The sequence below is a fragment of the Oncorhynchus nerka genome, linkage group LG16 (assembly GCF_034236695.1).
Source record: "Oncorhynchus nerka isolate Pitt River linkage group LG16, Oner_Uvic_2.0, whole genome shotgun sequence".
NCBI lineage: Eukaryota > Metazoa > Chordata > Actinopteri > Salmoniformes > Salmonidae > Oncorhynchus > Oncorhynchus nerka.
In genome coordinates this window covers 7,390,978-7,405,229 of record NC_088411.1, presented here as the reverse complement: position 1 = coordinate 7,405,229, position 14,252 = coordinate 7,390,978, and the positions used below count along the sequence as shown (strand labels likewise).

The 14,252-nt window shown below is 42.4% G+C and overlaps 1 protein-coding gene across 1 annotated transcript in view; it reads left to right on the top strand.

The window, feature by feature from the left end:
• LOC115143957 (pro-neuregulin-3, membrane-bound isoform-like) overlaps nucleotides 1-14,252 on the top strand; it is a 109,686-nt gene that overhangs the window by 92,580 nt on the left and 2,854 nt on the right. The window contains exon 2 of the mRNA XM_065002293.1: nucleotides 13,886-14,018. Within this exon, the coding sequence (XP_064858365.1) occupies nucleotides 13,886-14,018 (133 nt within the window). The remainder of the gene's footprint in view (nucleotides 1-13,885; nucleotides 14,019-14,252) is intronic.

Here is a 14,252-nt window from a genome sequence, read left to right as displayed (position 1 = left end):
TACTTTTGTAATGCAACTTTAGGTATTAGTAAACGTTAATAAGCGATCAAATTGATCACGAGGCGATGTATATTCTATAGCTGTACGTCTGGAAATAATGTCCGGGTAAATCTCAACCAAAATATCCGGTCGGAGACCGGAAGAAATGCGCTGCCTCGTGTCCGTTTGACCAAGAAACAAATCGTAGGCAAATGACAAGACTGTTGACATCGTGTGGAAGCTGTAGGTATTGCAACCTCGGCCCCATTTAATGTGGTTCACATTCAACAATGGGTTCTAGTGGCGCATGGATATATTTTCCCATTTTCAGTGATCAGATTTTCCTGTGCTTTTTTTCCGATGAAACGCACGTTCTGTTATAGTCACAGCCGTGATTTAACCAGTTTTATAAACGTCTGAGTGTTTTCTATCCACACATACTAATCATATGCATATACTATATTCCTGGCATGAGTAGCAGGGCGCTGAAATGTTGCGCGATTTTTAACAGAATGTTCGAAAAAGCAGGGGGTAGGAGTAACTGGTTAACAAACAAATCACCGACCATTTAGAATCCCACCGTACCTTCTCCGCTATGCAATCTGGTTTCCAAGCTGGTCATGGGTGCACCTCAGCCATGCTTAAGGTCCTTAACGATATCATAACCGCCATCGATAAAAGACAATGCTGTACAGCCATATTCATCAACCTGGCCAAGGCTTTCGACTCTCAGTCACCACATTCTTATCGGCAGACTCAACAGCCTTTGTTTCTCAAATGACTGCCTCGCCTGGTTCACCAACTACTTCTCAGACAGAGTTCAGTGTGTCAAATCGGAGGGCATGTTGTCTGGACCTCTGGCAGTCTCTATGGGGGTGCCACAGGGTTCAATTCTCGGGAAGCCTATTTTCTCTGTATACATCAATGATGTCGCTCTTTCTGCGGCCTTTCCCTGATCCACCTCTACGCAGACGACACCATTCTGTATACTTCTGGCCTTTCTTTGGACACTGTGTAAACTAACCTCCAGATGAGCTGCAATGCCATACAACACTCCTTCCGTGCCTCCAACTGCTTTTAAATGAAAGTAAAACTAAATGCTTGCTCTTCAACCAATCGCTGCACGCACCTGCCTGCCTGTCCAACATCACTACTCTGGATGGTTCTGACTTAGAATATGTGGACAATTACAAATACCTAGGTGTTTGGTTAGACTGTACATTTTCGTTCCAGACTCACATTAAGCATCTCCAATCCAAAATGAATCTAGAATCGGCTTCCTATTTCGCAACAAAGCCTCCTTCACTCATGCTGCCAAACATACCCTCGTAAAACTGACCATCCTACCAATCCTTGACTGCGGCGATGTCATTTACAAAATAGCCTCCAACACTCTACTCAGCAAATTGGATGCAGTCTATCACAGTGCCATCCCTTTTGTCACCAAAGCCCCATATACTACCCACCACTGCGACCTGTATGCTCTCGTTGGCTGGCCTTCGCTTCATATTTGTCGCCAAACCCACTGGCTCCAGGTCATCTATAAGTCTTTGCTAGGTAAAGCCCCGCCTTATCTCAGCTCACCATAGCAGCACCCACCCGTAGCACACACTCCAGCAGGTATATTTCACTGCTCCCCCCCCAAAGCCTATTGCTCATTTGGCTGCCTTTCCTTCCAGTTCTCTGCTGCCAATGACTGGAACGAACTACAAAAATCACTGAAGCTGGAGACTCATATCTCCCTCACAAACTTTAAACATCAGCTTTCAAAGCAGCTCACACATCATTGCACCAGTACATATCCCATCTGTAAATAGCCCATCCAACTACCTCATCCCGATATTGTTATTTTTTTTTTTTGCTCCTTTGCACCCCAGTATCTCTACTTGCACATTCAACTTCTGCACATCTATCACTCCAATGTTGAATTGCTAAATTGTAATTACTTCACAACTATGGCCTATTTATTGCCTTACCTCCCTAATCTTACCTAATTTGTGCACACTGTATATAGATTTTTTTCTATTGTGTTTTTGACTGTATGTTTGTTTATTCCATGTGTAACTCTGTGTTGTTGTTTGTGTCACACTGCTTTGCTTTATCTTGCTCAGTTCGCAGTTGTAAATGAGAACTTGTTCTCAACTGGCCTACCTGGTTAAATAAAGGTGAAATAATAATAAAAAATAAACAGCTTGCCACATCTAACTTCTTCATCCCAGACGCACATAGTTTCAGGCTCCTATGTTCCTAAGTCTTGAACTCAAAGGTTGTAGTTTGATTGCTGCCTTTGGTAGTAGATGACACCCTGTGTCGTTTTGGCGCTATGAGTGTGCTTTCTCAGCTTTCCTGTGGTGCAGCTCACTCTCCGCCAAAACCTTTGCCCTCTCCTATTCCGTGGCTACTGATGACAGTTTTTTGTAGAATCTATAACATTGGCAAATGTGATATTCTGCTGAGTGAAAATGTCCCACTAAAGCCAGAATGTTGCCTTCGCCATGGTGTTCTTGTCTTTGTAGAGCCTGTACATGTGGAACACATTAAGATCTGGACTGAGGTACTCTCGGTCCACATCCCCCCCTCATCCTGAAATAATGGTTTGACAGTCATTGAAAGGGTAAAATATGCTGTTTGATGTCTTGTCTCACGATCACTGTCTTCAAAGTCCCTGTCAAGCCGCAGCATGCATGTAATTCCACATGTTTTAATCGTAGTGAAACCTTCACAAAAAAAACAGGAAACCAGAAAGAGCCGCAACCGTGGCGCACACAAACACACACAGCAAATAAATATTTACCCACATTAGGTGGAAAAAAGGCTGCCTAAGTATGATTCCCAATCAGAGACAACGATAGACATCTGCCTCTGATTGGGAACCACACTCGGCCAAAAACAAAGAAATAGAAAATATAGAATGCCCACCCACACCCTGACCAAACCAAATAGAGAAATAAAACGTCTCTCTAAGGTCAGGGTGTGACACTCACAGCGAGATGGATGTATGTGGTTTGGCCAGCAAAACAGAAACAGTCATTACTAACAATAGGAGATAACATTATGATCTGTAGACAAAATAATCAAAGAGCATATTGTGTTGGTAAAAAAGAGGCAAGAGACTGGGACAAACCAAATAACCCAAATAACCTATAAGGTCGCTTGTTAAGCTGTGGCCAATGGGAGAGTGGACCTGGTTAAAACCTGTTACCTATCATTCATCTTTTTATTCACTCATGTATTTATTGTGCTCTGAGATTGATTATCATATTGTATGACTTTAAAATAAAATACATTAGCATACCTATTGCTATGCTTGGCTCTTCTGTCCTCTAACAGAGACCTAGCCTTAGTAGGCCTAACCTGCTCTCCCTGTTCTGCCTCTGACCCTTCACCTTGTCCTGACTCTATGCAACCAGTTTGTCTCGCACACGTCTTGCAGGTCTTGACCTCGTGTGTGATCGTGGAAGGGAGATGCTGCACATGCACTAGAAAGTTTTAGTTTTGTCTGAGTTCAATCAGTAGCACACAATCTCAATTTCTCATTGTGTGTGTGTCTGTGGTTTTTGTGGTGTGTAAATGATTTTATAACTGCCCGGTCAAAAATGAGCAAGTTAGCATTAGCAAGTCCAATACAGCAAATGAAAGATAAACATCTTGTTAATCTACCCATCATGTCAGATTTTTTTTAATGTTTTACAGCGAAAACACAACATATATGTATGTTAGAGCACCACCAAATCTAAAAAGAAACTCAGCCATTTTTCCTAGACAAAGATAGTCACAAAAGCAGAATTAGAGATAAAATGAATCACTAACCTTTTGATAATTTACATTTACATTTAAGTCATTTAGCAGACGCTCTTATCCAGAGCGACTTACAAATTGGTGCATTCACCTTATGACATCCAGTGGAGCAGCCACTTTACAATAGTGCATCTAAATCTTTTAAGGGGGGGTGAGAAGGATTACTTTATCCTATCCTAGGTATTCCTTAAAGAGGTGGGGTTTCAGGTGTCTCCGGAAGGTGGTGATTGACTCCGCTGTCCTGGCGTCGTGAGGGAGTTTGTTCCACCATTGGGGGGCCAGAGCAGCGAACAGTTTTGACTGGGCTGAGCGGGAACTGTACTTCCTCAGTGGTAGGGAGGCGAGCAGGCCAGAGGTGGATGAACGCAGTGCCCTTGTTTGGGTGTAGGGCCTGATCAGAGCCTGGAGGTACTGAGGTGCCGTTCCCCTCACAGCTCCGTAGGCAAGCACCATGGTCTTGTAGCGGATGCGAGCTTGAACTGGAAGCCAGTGGAGAGAGCGGAGGAGCGGGGTGACGTGAGAGAACTTGGGAAGGTTGAACACCAGACGGGCTGCGGCGTTCTGGATGAGTTGTAGGGGTTTAATGGCACAGGCAGGGAGCCCAGCCAACAGCGAGTTGCAGTAATCCAGACGGGAGATGACAAGTGCCTGGATTAGGACCTGCGCCGCTTCCTGTGTGAGGCAGGGTCGTACTCTGCGGATGTTGTAGAGCATGAACCTACAGGAACGGGCCACCGCCTTGATGTTAGTTGAGAACGACAGGGTGTTGTCCAGGATCACGCCAAGGTTCTTAGCGCTCTGGGAGGAGGACACAATGGAGTTGTCAACCGTGATGGCGAGATCATGGAACGGGCAGTCCTTCCCCGGGAGGAAGAGCAGCTCCGTCTTGCCGAGGTTCAGCTTGAGGTGGTGATCCGTCATCCACACTGATATGTCTGCCAGACATGCAGAGATGCGATTCGCCACCTGGTCATCAGAAGGGGGAAAGGAGAAGATTAATTGTGTGTCGTCTGCATAGCAATGATAGGAGAGACCATGTGAGGTTATGACAGAGCCAAGTGACTTGGTGTATAGCGAGAATAGGAGAGGGCCTAGAACAGAGCCCTGGGGGACACCAGTGGTGAGAGCACGTGGTGAGGAGACGGATTCTCGCCACGCCACCTGGTAGGAGCGACCTGTCAGGTAGGACGCAATCCAAGCGTGGGCCGCGCCGGAGATGCCCAACTCGGAGAGGGTGGAGAGGAGGATCTGATGGTTCACAGTATCGAAGGCAGCCGATAGGTCTAGAAGGATGAGAGCGCCGATAGGTCTAGAAGGATGAGAGCAGAGGAGAGAGAGTTAGCTTTAGCAGTGCGGAGCGCCTCCGTGATACAGAGAAGAGCAGTCTCAGTTGAATGACTAGTCTTGAAACCTGACTGATTTGGATCAAGAAGGTCATACTGAGAGAGATAGCGGGAGAGCTGGCCAAGGACGGCACGTTCAAGGGTTTTGGAGAGAAAAGAAAGAAGGGATACTGGTCTGTAGTTGTTGACATCGGAGGGATCGAGTGTAGGTTTTTTCAGAAGGGGTGCAACTCTCGCTCTCTTGAAGACGGAAGGGACGTAGCCAGCGGTCAGGGATGAGTTGATGAGCGAGGTGAGGTAAGGAGAAGGTCTCCGGAAATGGTCTGGAGAAGAGAGGAGGGGATAGGGTCAAGCGGGCAGGTTGTTGGGCGGCCGGCCGTCACAAGACGCGAGATTTCATCTGGAGAGAGAGGGGAGAAAGAGGTCAGAGCACAGGGTAGGGCAGTGTGAGCAGAACCAGCGGTGTCGTTTGACTTAGCAAACGAGGATCGGATGTCGTCGATCTTCTTTTCAAAATGGTTGACGAAGTCATCTGCAGAGAGGGAGGAGGGGGGGGGAGGAGGATTCAGGAGGGAGGAGAAGGTGGCAAAGAGCTTCCTAGGGTTAGAGGCAGATGCTTGGAATTTAGAGTGGTAGAAAGTGGCTTTAGCAGCAGCGACAGAAGAGGAAAATGTAGAGAGGAGGGAGTGAAAGGATGCCAGGTCCGCAGGGAGGCGAGTTTTCCTCCATTTCCGCTCGGCTGCCCGGAGCCCTGTTCTGACAGGTGTGGCATAAAATCTTAATCTTCATCAAATGACATGTTACACAATACATTTATGTTTTGTTCGATAATATGCATATTTATATCCACAAATCTCGGTTAACATTGACGCCATGTTCAGAAATGCCTCCAAAATATCCGGAGGAATTACAGAGAGCTACGCCAGATAACAGAAATACTCATCATAAACTTTGACTAAAGATACATGTTCTACATATAATTGAAGATACACTGGTTCTTAATGCAACCGCTGTGTCAGATTTTTTTTAAACATTATGAAAAAAACCTACCAAGCAAAAATCTGAGACGGCGCTCAGACGTAAATATATTTCTCCGCCATGTTGGAGTCAACAGAAATACGAAATTACATCATAAATATTCCCTTACCTTTGATGATCTTTCATCAGAATGCAGTGCAAGGAGTCCTAGTTCCACAATAAATTGTTGTTTTGTTCCATAATGTCCAATACTAGTGTCCAATTAGCTGCATTTGCAAGCACTTTCAGCTCACGTGCCCAAAAGCTGACGCTGGTCCAGGAGAACTCGGACGAAAACTTCAAAAATATATATTCCAGGTCGAATAAACTGGTCAAACTAAGTAGAGAATCAATCTTCAGGATGTTATTTTCATTTATATCCAATAACGTTCCAACCGGAGCATACGTTTTCATCTGCAGCCAAATGGAACGATGGTGATGTTGCGGGTAATTATTTATTTTCTGTGTGTGTTCGTGTGCACCACGTTTGTGTCTTTCTGTTCCTGTATCCTGTTTTTTGTAGTTAGTTGTGGGTAGTTGACTTGTTAGTGGCCTGTATAGCCCTAGTAAGCTTCACATTCATTTGGTTGCTTCTTGTTTTTGTTGGCAACATTCAAACAAAACAAAATGTATGCTCACCACGCTGCACCTTGGTCCGGTCATTTCCCTGACGACGTTCGTGACATTAAATATTAAATTATCTGGCAGCAGCTCTGGTGGAGAGTCCTGCAGTAAGCATGCCAATTTTAATCTCCCTGAAAACTTGAGACATATGTGACATTGTGTTGTGGAAAAACTGCACATTTTAGAGTGGTCTTTTATTTTCCCCAGCACAAGGTCCACCTGTTTATTGATCATGCTGTTTAATCAGCTTTTTTTATGCCACACCTGTCAGGTGGATGAATTTTCTTGGCGAAGGAGAAATGCTCACGAACAGGAATATAAACACATTTGCTCACAAAATTCTAGAGAAATAAGCTTTTTGTGTGTATGAAACATTTCTGGGATCTTTTATTTCAGGTTATGAATTATGGGACCAACACTTTACATGTTGCATTTATATTTTGGTTCAGTATATATACACATGCAAGGAAGTGCAGCATGTGAAAAAGTGTGATTGGGCATGTAAATCTGTGTACTTGTTTACAGTAAGTAGACTATTTGTGCGTGTGTGCGTGTGTGTGTGTGAAACCTGCTGAGCCATACCTATAAATCACCCTGCTGCACTATCTAACCTCTCTAGGGTAGGTGAGACGCTACCGTCCCACCATAACAACATCCGGTGAAACTGCAGAGAGCTAACATTCTAAATACACCATTTGTTATAGTAAACATTCTTGTAAATATATGTATTTTACATCATTTAAAAGATTAATGTCTTATTAATCCAGCCGCTGTGCCAGATTTCAAAAAGCCCTTACTGTGAAAGCAAACATGCTATTTTCTGAGGACGGCGCCACGCACACACAAGTATTACTAGCATTTTCCAACCAAGCATTAGCGTCATGAAAGTCAGAAATAACAATAAAATAAATTGCTTACCATTGAAGATCTTCCTCTGGTGGCAATGCCAAGTGTCCTAACTACACAGTGAATGTTTGTTTTGTTTGATAAAATCCATTTTTATAGCCTTACACGAAACATTTGTAAACCGCTTGCGTCATGATTTCCGTCTCAATCAACTTTGGATGATGCGTTCGTGGTAATTACACACATAAAACAAGCGTTTATCGAGTCACGTTTGATTTCATTGCAATCCTCTGGTTGTTACTAACACAACCATACTTGATGGTTCTTTTCCCGGGACGTATTGACCGAAACAAACCGTTTTGAAGACACCAATCAATGACATCATTGCGCACCAATGATTGGACCGGTCTATCGTTGATTGACTGTATTTTGGCCCAATGACCACTGATCATCTTGAAATCTAGCTTGGAAGATAGGCAATGAGCTGAGGTAAACGGCAATATGCAATGGTTATATGTTTGAAGACCAGCCTTTGTCATAAACTCTGGCATAAAATAGGTTCATTCGCCATTGCAAATCCTACTTGACAGAGCCACGGGTGTTATGCATAGCAGTACATATTCAATAGCATTTTCAACAAGCTTATATATTTAAAATATGGCGAACAAATCAGGAAAAGCTAAAAACAAAGTCTAGGTATACAGATTTAACCCAAAGTATAGAGGAAATAGATAAATAGTTCATCAGGCGTGTGAAGGACGGTGCCGGGGCATAGACCACAAAAAATGTCCCCATTCCAGCTACTGTGAACACACACACACACACACACACACACAGTGGGGAGAACAAGTGTATATATACATATATATATATATATATATATATATATTTGGGGGTGTTAGAATAGCATTTATGTATTTTGTATATAGTTCTTTCCTTCAAAATGTATCACTGTACCAATTTGGCCAATTGGGTACATTTGGGTACATTTGTGTGGGACACCTGGGTGACTTCATGCTCAATGTCATGTACCTCGCTCCACAGCATCCTATCTGTATGTTTTGCTGTTCTTGGTCATTTGAAAGATGATGCAACAGAAAACGTATGTTAATTTCCTTGTATTTACTTCTACCAGATCTATTGTGTTATATTCTCCTACATTCAATTCACATTTCCACAAAATTCAGAGTGTTTCCTTTCAAATGATACCAATAATATGTATATCCTTGCCTCTGGGCCTGAGCTACAGGCAGTTAGATTAGGGTATGTCTTTAGGCGGAAATTGAGAAGAAGGGGGGGTACCCCAAAGAAGTTAATGAGACCTGCCTCCTTGTGGCTAGCACACAGCCTACTCTCCTCTTTCCTCTTTGTTCAGCTGTCTATCTCCCTGCACCTGGGCGGCAGGCACAGCACACACATGGTAGCTAAGGTGGAAATGCTAAACAGGCCTGGCCCAGCACAGCCCTCACTGGCAGGCAGGCAAACATGTACACCCTGCAGGTTGTCAGGGTTAAACAGTATCACACTGATGCAGCCCCAGTGCCAGTCCTAACAGCCACCTCGGTGGGGCTGGTGACAGCCCCTGCCAGAGGGGTCCTGGTCATGACCTTTGTTGTATTCTGAGTGTGACACCGTGATTGGATCAGAGTTGTCTCATGTCGCGCGGGCAAGATAAATTAGCTCAAACCTAGTAATTCTGTTTCCACGACTCGGAGGGGACTCTGCCCCAATTTTTGTTGTGGCAAATTCACTGTGACTGTTTGGGCTGCAGTGGAATGGTGAAGCAGTGCCCCCAGGGAGGGATGGATGTTGGATGGTGGAGGCGATTTGATATGCCTGTAACATTGGGATTGGGAAGTGATCTTGCCCCAATTTTCTGGTTTGTTTAAGGGGCTCTATAGTGTCCAAAAAAGCATAGCACAGAAAAACGTGTATTGCACCATGTAAAAACCCATCTAGTAAAGAGTAGAAAAAGGTTGTGCAATATTGCAAATGTTACATTACCCAACGCAACACATCACACACAACAAGAAAGGCTCGGTGACACTCAGCTGGCAATGTTTTAAGGGGCAACATTTTTTTCATAGCCCCCTTCTTTATTTATATACACTACCGTTCAAAAGTTTGGGGTCACTTAGAAATGTCCTTGTTTTTTTTAAAGAAAAGCGACTTTTTTTGTCTATTAAAGTGACATCAAATTGATCAGAAATACAGTGTACACATTGTTAATGTTGTAAATGACTATTGTAGCTGGACTGTATTTCTGTATTTCTACACTGTATTTCTGATCAATTTGATGTTATTTTAATAGACAAAAAACAAGGTAATTTCTATTAAAATAACATCATGGTGGCCAGATGTGATACTGCCTCGATTCGAACCAGGGACTATAGTAATGCCTGTTCATTGAGATGCAGTGCCTTAGACCACTGCACCACTCGGGAGCCATGACCAATATATATACACATGTATATATATTTTTTCAAAACATTAGCCATGTGTGTTCTCTTGTTTTGTACTGTTGTGCAGGTTCGACCCAATGATTCATCTGACAAAGAAAGAACTTTGCGTCCTGCAGGCCCAGGATCAAAGCTGTGAGAGTATTTGTATCATTATTTTATTAGTGAAGCATAAAGATGTTGATGAAGAAGCCAAATTCGCCTTGGGGTCCATCCCTGTTGGTATTCTGTGGAACCATGCGTTTCTTCAGTGCGGCTCATTGTCCAGCCCTTTGTCCACGTATGGTTGTCAGCATGGTTGTATGCTCTGCAAAAACACATTTAAGTTTTTAGTATGCAATTGTGTATTTTATTACACAGAATGCCTACACATTGATAGGCTATGCATTCTTTTTTTTTGAAGAAAATGCACCGAAACAAAATACCTTTAGTTTTGGTGATGCTCTCAGCTCCGGCTGATAACGGCTTATTTTGCATTCCAATGTATTGAACTAATTTAATAATTACAGTTATTTACCATTCTCATTCTCGGACTGGAAACGTTGTTTGCAGAGTTCACGATCTCATTTTATAACAATATTTGAGATTATTTCATTTTCTAATGACCAAAAGTCAGCGGTAATCTGAGTAAAGGCCAAAATATTTCTTTCTGTTTTTAGAGGGAGAGAAACCAAAAGTTTCTCTCACTCTATTTTTTGGACAAGGACATCCCGGCAGGCCAAACTCTCCCCTAGTCTGAACGACTCTGGGCCAATGTGCACTGCCCTGTGGGACTCCCAATCAGATTTGATACAGCCTGGATTGAACCAGGGACTGTAGTGATGTCTTTGCACTAAGATTCAGTGCCTTAGACCACTGCGCCACTCGGGAGCCATGACCAACATGACCAACATATATTGTCCTGCTAATAGCCCATGCTAGAAACGTTGTTTGCAGAATTCACAGCCTGCTATGCTTGTGAAAAATAGGGTTCAAAATAATTATAATATTGGTACTTATTTATTTTCATCCAAAGCCATGAGTGGAGTGAGTCACTCAGCTTTATATACAGTTGAAGGCGGAAGTTTACATATACTTAGGTTGGAGTCATTAAAACTAGTTTTTCAACCACTCCACAAATTTCTTGTTAACAAACTATAGTTTTGGCAAGTCTGTTAGGACATCTACTTTGTGCATGACACAAGTCATTTTCCAACAATTGTTTAGAGACAGATTATTTCATTTATAATTCACTGTATTCCAGTGGGTCAGAAGTTTACATACAATACGTTGACTATGCCTTTAAACAGCTTGAAAAATTCCAGAAAATGATGTCATGGCTTTAGAAGCTTCTAATAGGTTAATTGACATCCTTTGAGTCAATTGGAGGTGCACCTGTGGATGTATTTCAAGGCCTATAACTTCCAACTCAGTTCCTCTTTGCTTGACATCATGGGAAAATCAAAAGAAATCAGCCAAGACCTCAGAAAAACTATTGTAGACGTTCACAAGTCTGGTTCATCCTTGGGAGCAATTTCCAAACACCTGAATGTCCAGTTTTGATTGACGCGACAAGTAACATTTGAGCTGGCCACAATGTTTTTTACTGAAACATTTTGCACAAACACAGTCCTTACAAAGTCATGTCCAGTTCATTTTTGGATGCAGTGTTCAGACATTCACAGAAGTAGCTGTAACGGTTTTCATCTGTGGATGAAGGATCGGACCAAAGCGCAGCGTGGTTAGAGATCAACATGTTTAATAAAGACCATAAACGTGAACACTACAAAATACCAAAACAACAAATGTGAAAAACCGAAACAGTTCCTTTTTTTCAAATATCTATTCGATAATATATCCACCGGGACAATTGGTTTTTCAGTAGGACAGATTGGAATAATGGCTACCTCTGTATTTTACGCGAGAATCACTCTGAGAGCATCAGGTGACCACTTGCGCAATGTAGCCACTTACGGGTATTCTTCAACATAAAGGCTTTTGCCTGCAATATCAGTTCTGTTATACTCCAAGACAATATTTTTACAGTTTTGGAAACTTTAGAGTTTTCTATCCTAAGCTGTCAATTATATGCATATTCTAGCATCTTGTCCTGAGAAAATATCCCGTTTACTACGGGAACGTTATTTTTCCAAAAATGAAAATACTGCCCTCTTGTCACAAAAGGTTAAATGGTATAGTTTATTTACGTATTAGGGTACCTAAGGTATATAAACATTATATATATATACAATATAAACATTGTTTGACTTGTTTGGAAAAGTTCATTAGTAACGTTTGGGATTCATTTTGTATGCATTTTGATGGAGGGAAACTGGGTGGATTATTGACTGAAGCGCCAGCTAAACTAAGTTTTTATGGATATAAAGGACATTATCGAACAAAAGGACCATTTGTGATGTAACTGGGACCTTTTGGAGTGCCAACAGAAGATGATCCTCAAAGGTAAGGCATTTTTTATATCGCTATTTTTTACTTTCGTGTCGCACCTGCCTGGTTGAAATATGATTTTCATGGTTTTGTATGCGGGGCGCTGTCCTCAGATAAATGCATGGTGTGCTTTCACCGTAAAGCCTTTTTGAAATCTGATTTAGTGGCTGGATTAACAAGAAGTTACGCTTTATTTCGATGTATTACACTTTGATTTTATGAAAGTTAAATATTGATAATTCTGTAGTTTGAATTTCGCGCTCTGCAATTTCACCCGATGTTGGCAGCTACCCCCGATAAGAGGTGTTAGAGGTGGAACTGCGTTGGGAGCAGTCAAATCAGTGAGCAGCTGCTCTTGCATCATTGTCACAAAGTCCCATCCGCTCCACTCATGTTAGGTCAGTGTGAGAGAGTTTAGGCTATATAGAAATGATTACACTCAACTTGAAAAATCATTAAACCTAACATTGAGGATTTCTATCATCCTAACCGAGGTGTAGACTACATCTCATATTCTAGTGTTCAACTTGTAAACAAGCCTGCATGGGATTTCTGTTCATGTGACTCCATACAGCCAATGGCAATGTTCACTTTCCATATAATGCTGGGAGCCACTTGTGGATTTGACAGCTGTAATTCAGTTCCACCTCCAACACCTACGACAAAACAACTGCTAATTTTTAACCAAAACACATTTTTTTGTGGAGTATCCATATTGTTGATGTGCTATACATCAAATGTTTGCATTATTCTGATAATCTGTATATCAAAGCCTCCTTAGTGAACAAATAATGATTTCCCATTCAACAAATGAATACTGAGTTGATGCAGACAGGATTGTTCATGTATCTGTGTATCTCTCCTTACTACAGTTGGTGTCAACACCGTTGATGATTAACAGGAAGGAGTGGAGAGAGACTGCAGTGTCTACTTAGCTCCTCTCCATTAACCTATTGATTCTGACCGGCCGTATTGTGACACCTGCTACTGAATATTATTCATATCAACGTAGCACCATAAGCTCCCAAGTAGCCTTGTCAGTGTGTATGGAAGCTGCATGTATGATGCATGTTTAATGATATAGTCCATGATCATAGGGCCAAGATACTTGTCTAAACATTTTTTAAAAATCTTTACTGTTCATACAATTAGCCAAATCAAGAAATAATAAAGTACTCCTGGCAGAAATACAGTAGCATAGAATTGCAGTCTTTTTTGCTCATTTTGGGCACATCTCTCTCTCTCTCCCTCTCCCCCTCTCTGTTGTCTTTCTTTCTTAATAAACAAATGTTGTCGTTTTTGCGGTGGTTCTGAAGTGTATACGTTACCCAAAGCAAATTGTCTCTTTGTGACAACCAGTAACATCTCTCTTTCTCTCGCTCCTTTTCACAGTGGCTCCCACATCCCCTAGTCTGCGTTCAGATGTCTTCAAGTCATGCATCGATGACAAGGACCTGGCCTTCTGCCTCAATGAGGGCGAGTGCTCCATCATTGAGACAGTAGCAGGAGTACACAGGCACTGCAGGTGAGTCTCTATGTGTGTGGTTGCGCGTGTGAGGGTTGTGTGATGTGTCTGTGTGTGCGCTAATGTGGTAGAAAAATCAGCTCTTGTAGTTGAGAACTGTTAAACATTCACCCAGAGTTTATTCAATAGTGACCTGTGCAGGGGAGTCCAGCATTGGACTCTCTTAGACACAAAGACATTTTACCTTAGGAATATGTGGTTTAGATCATTATTCTCTATTATTGGCAAGCTTAT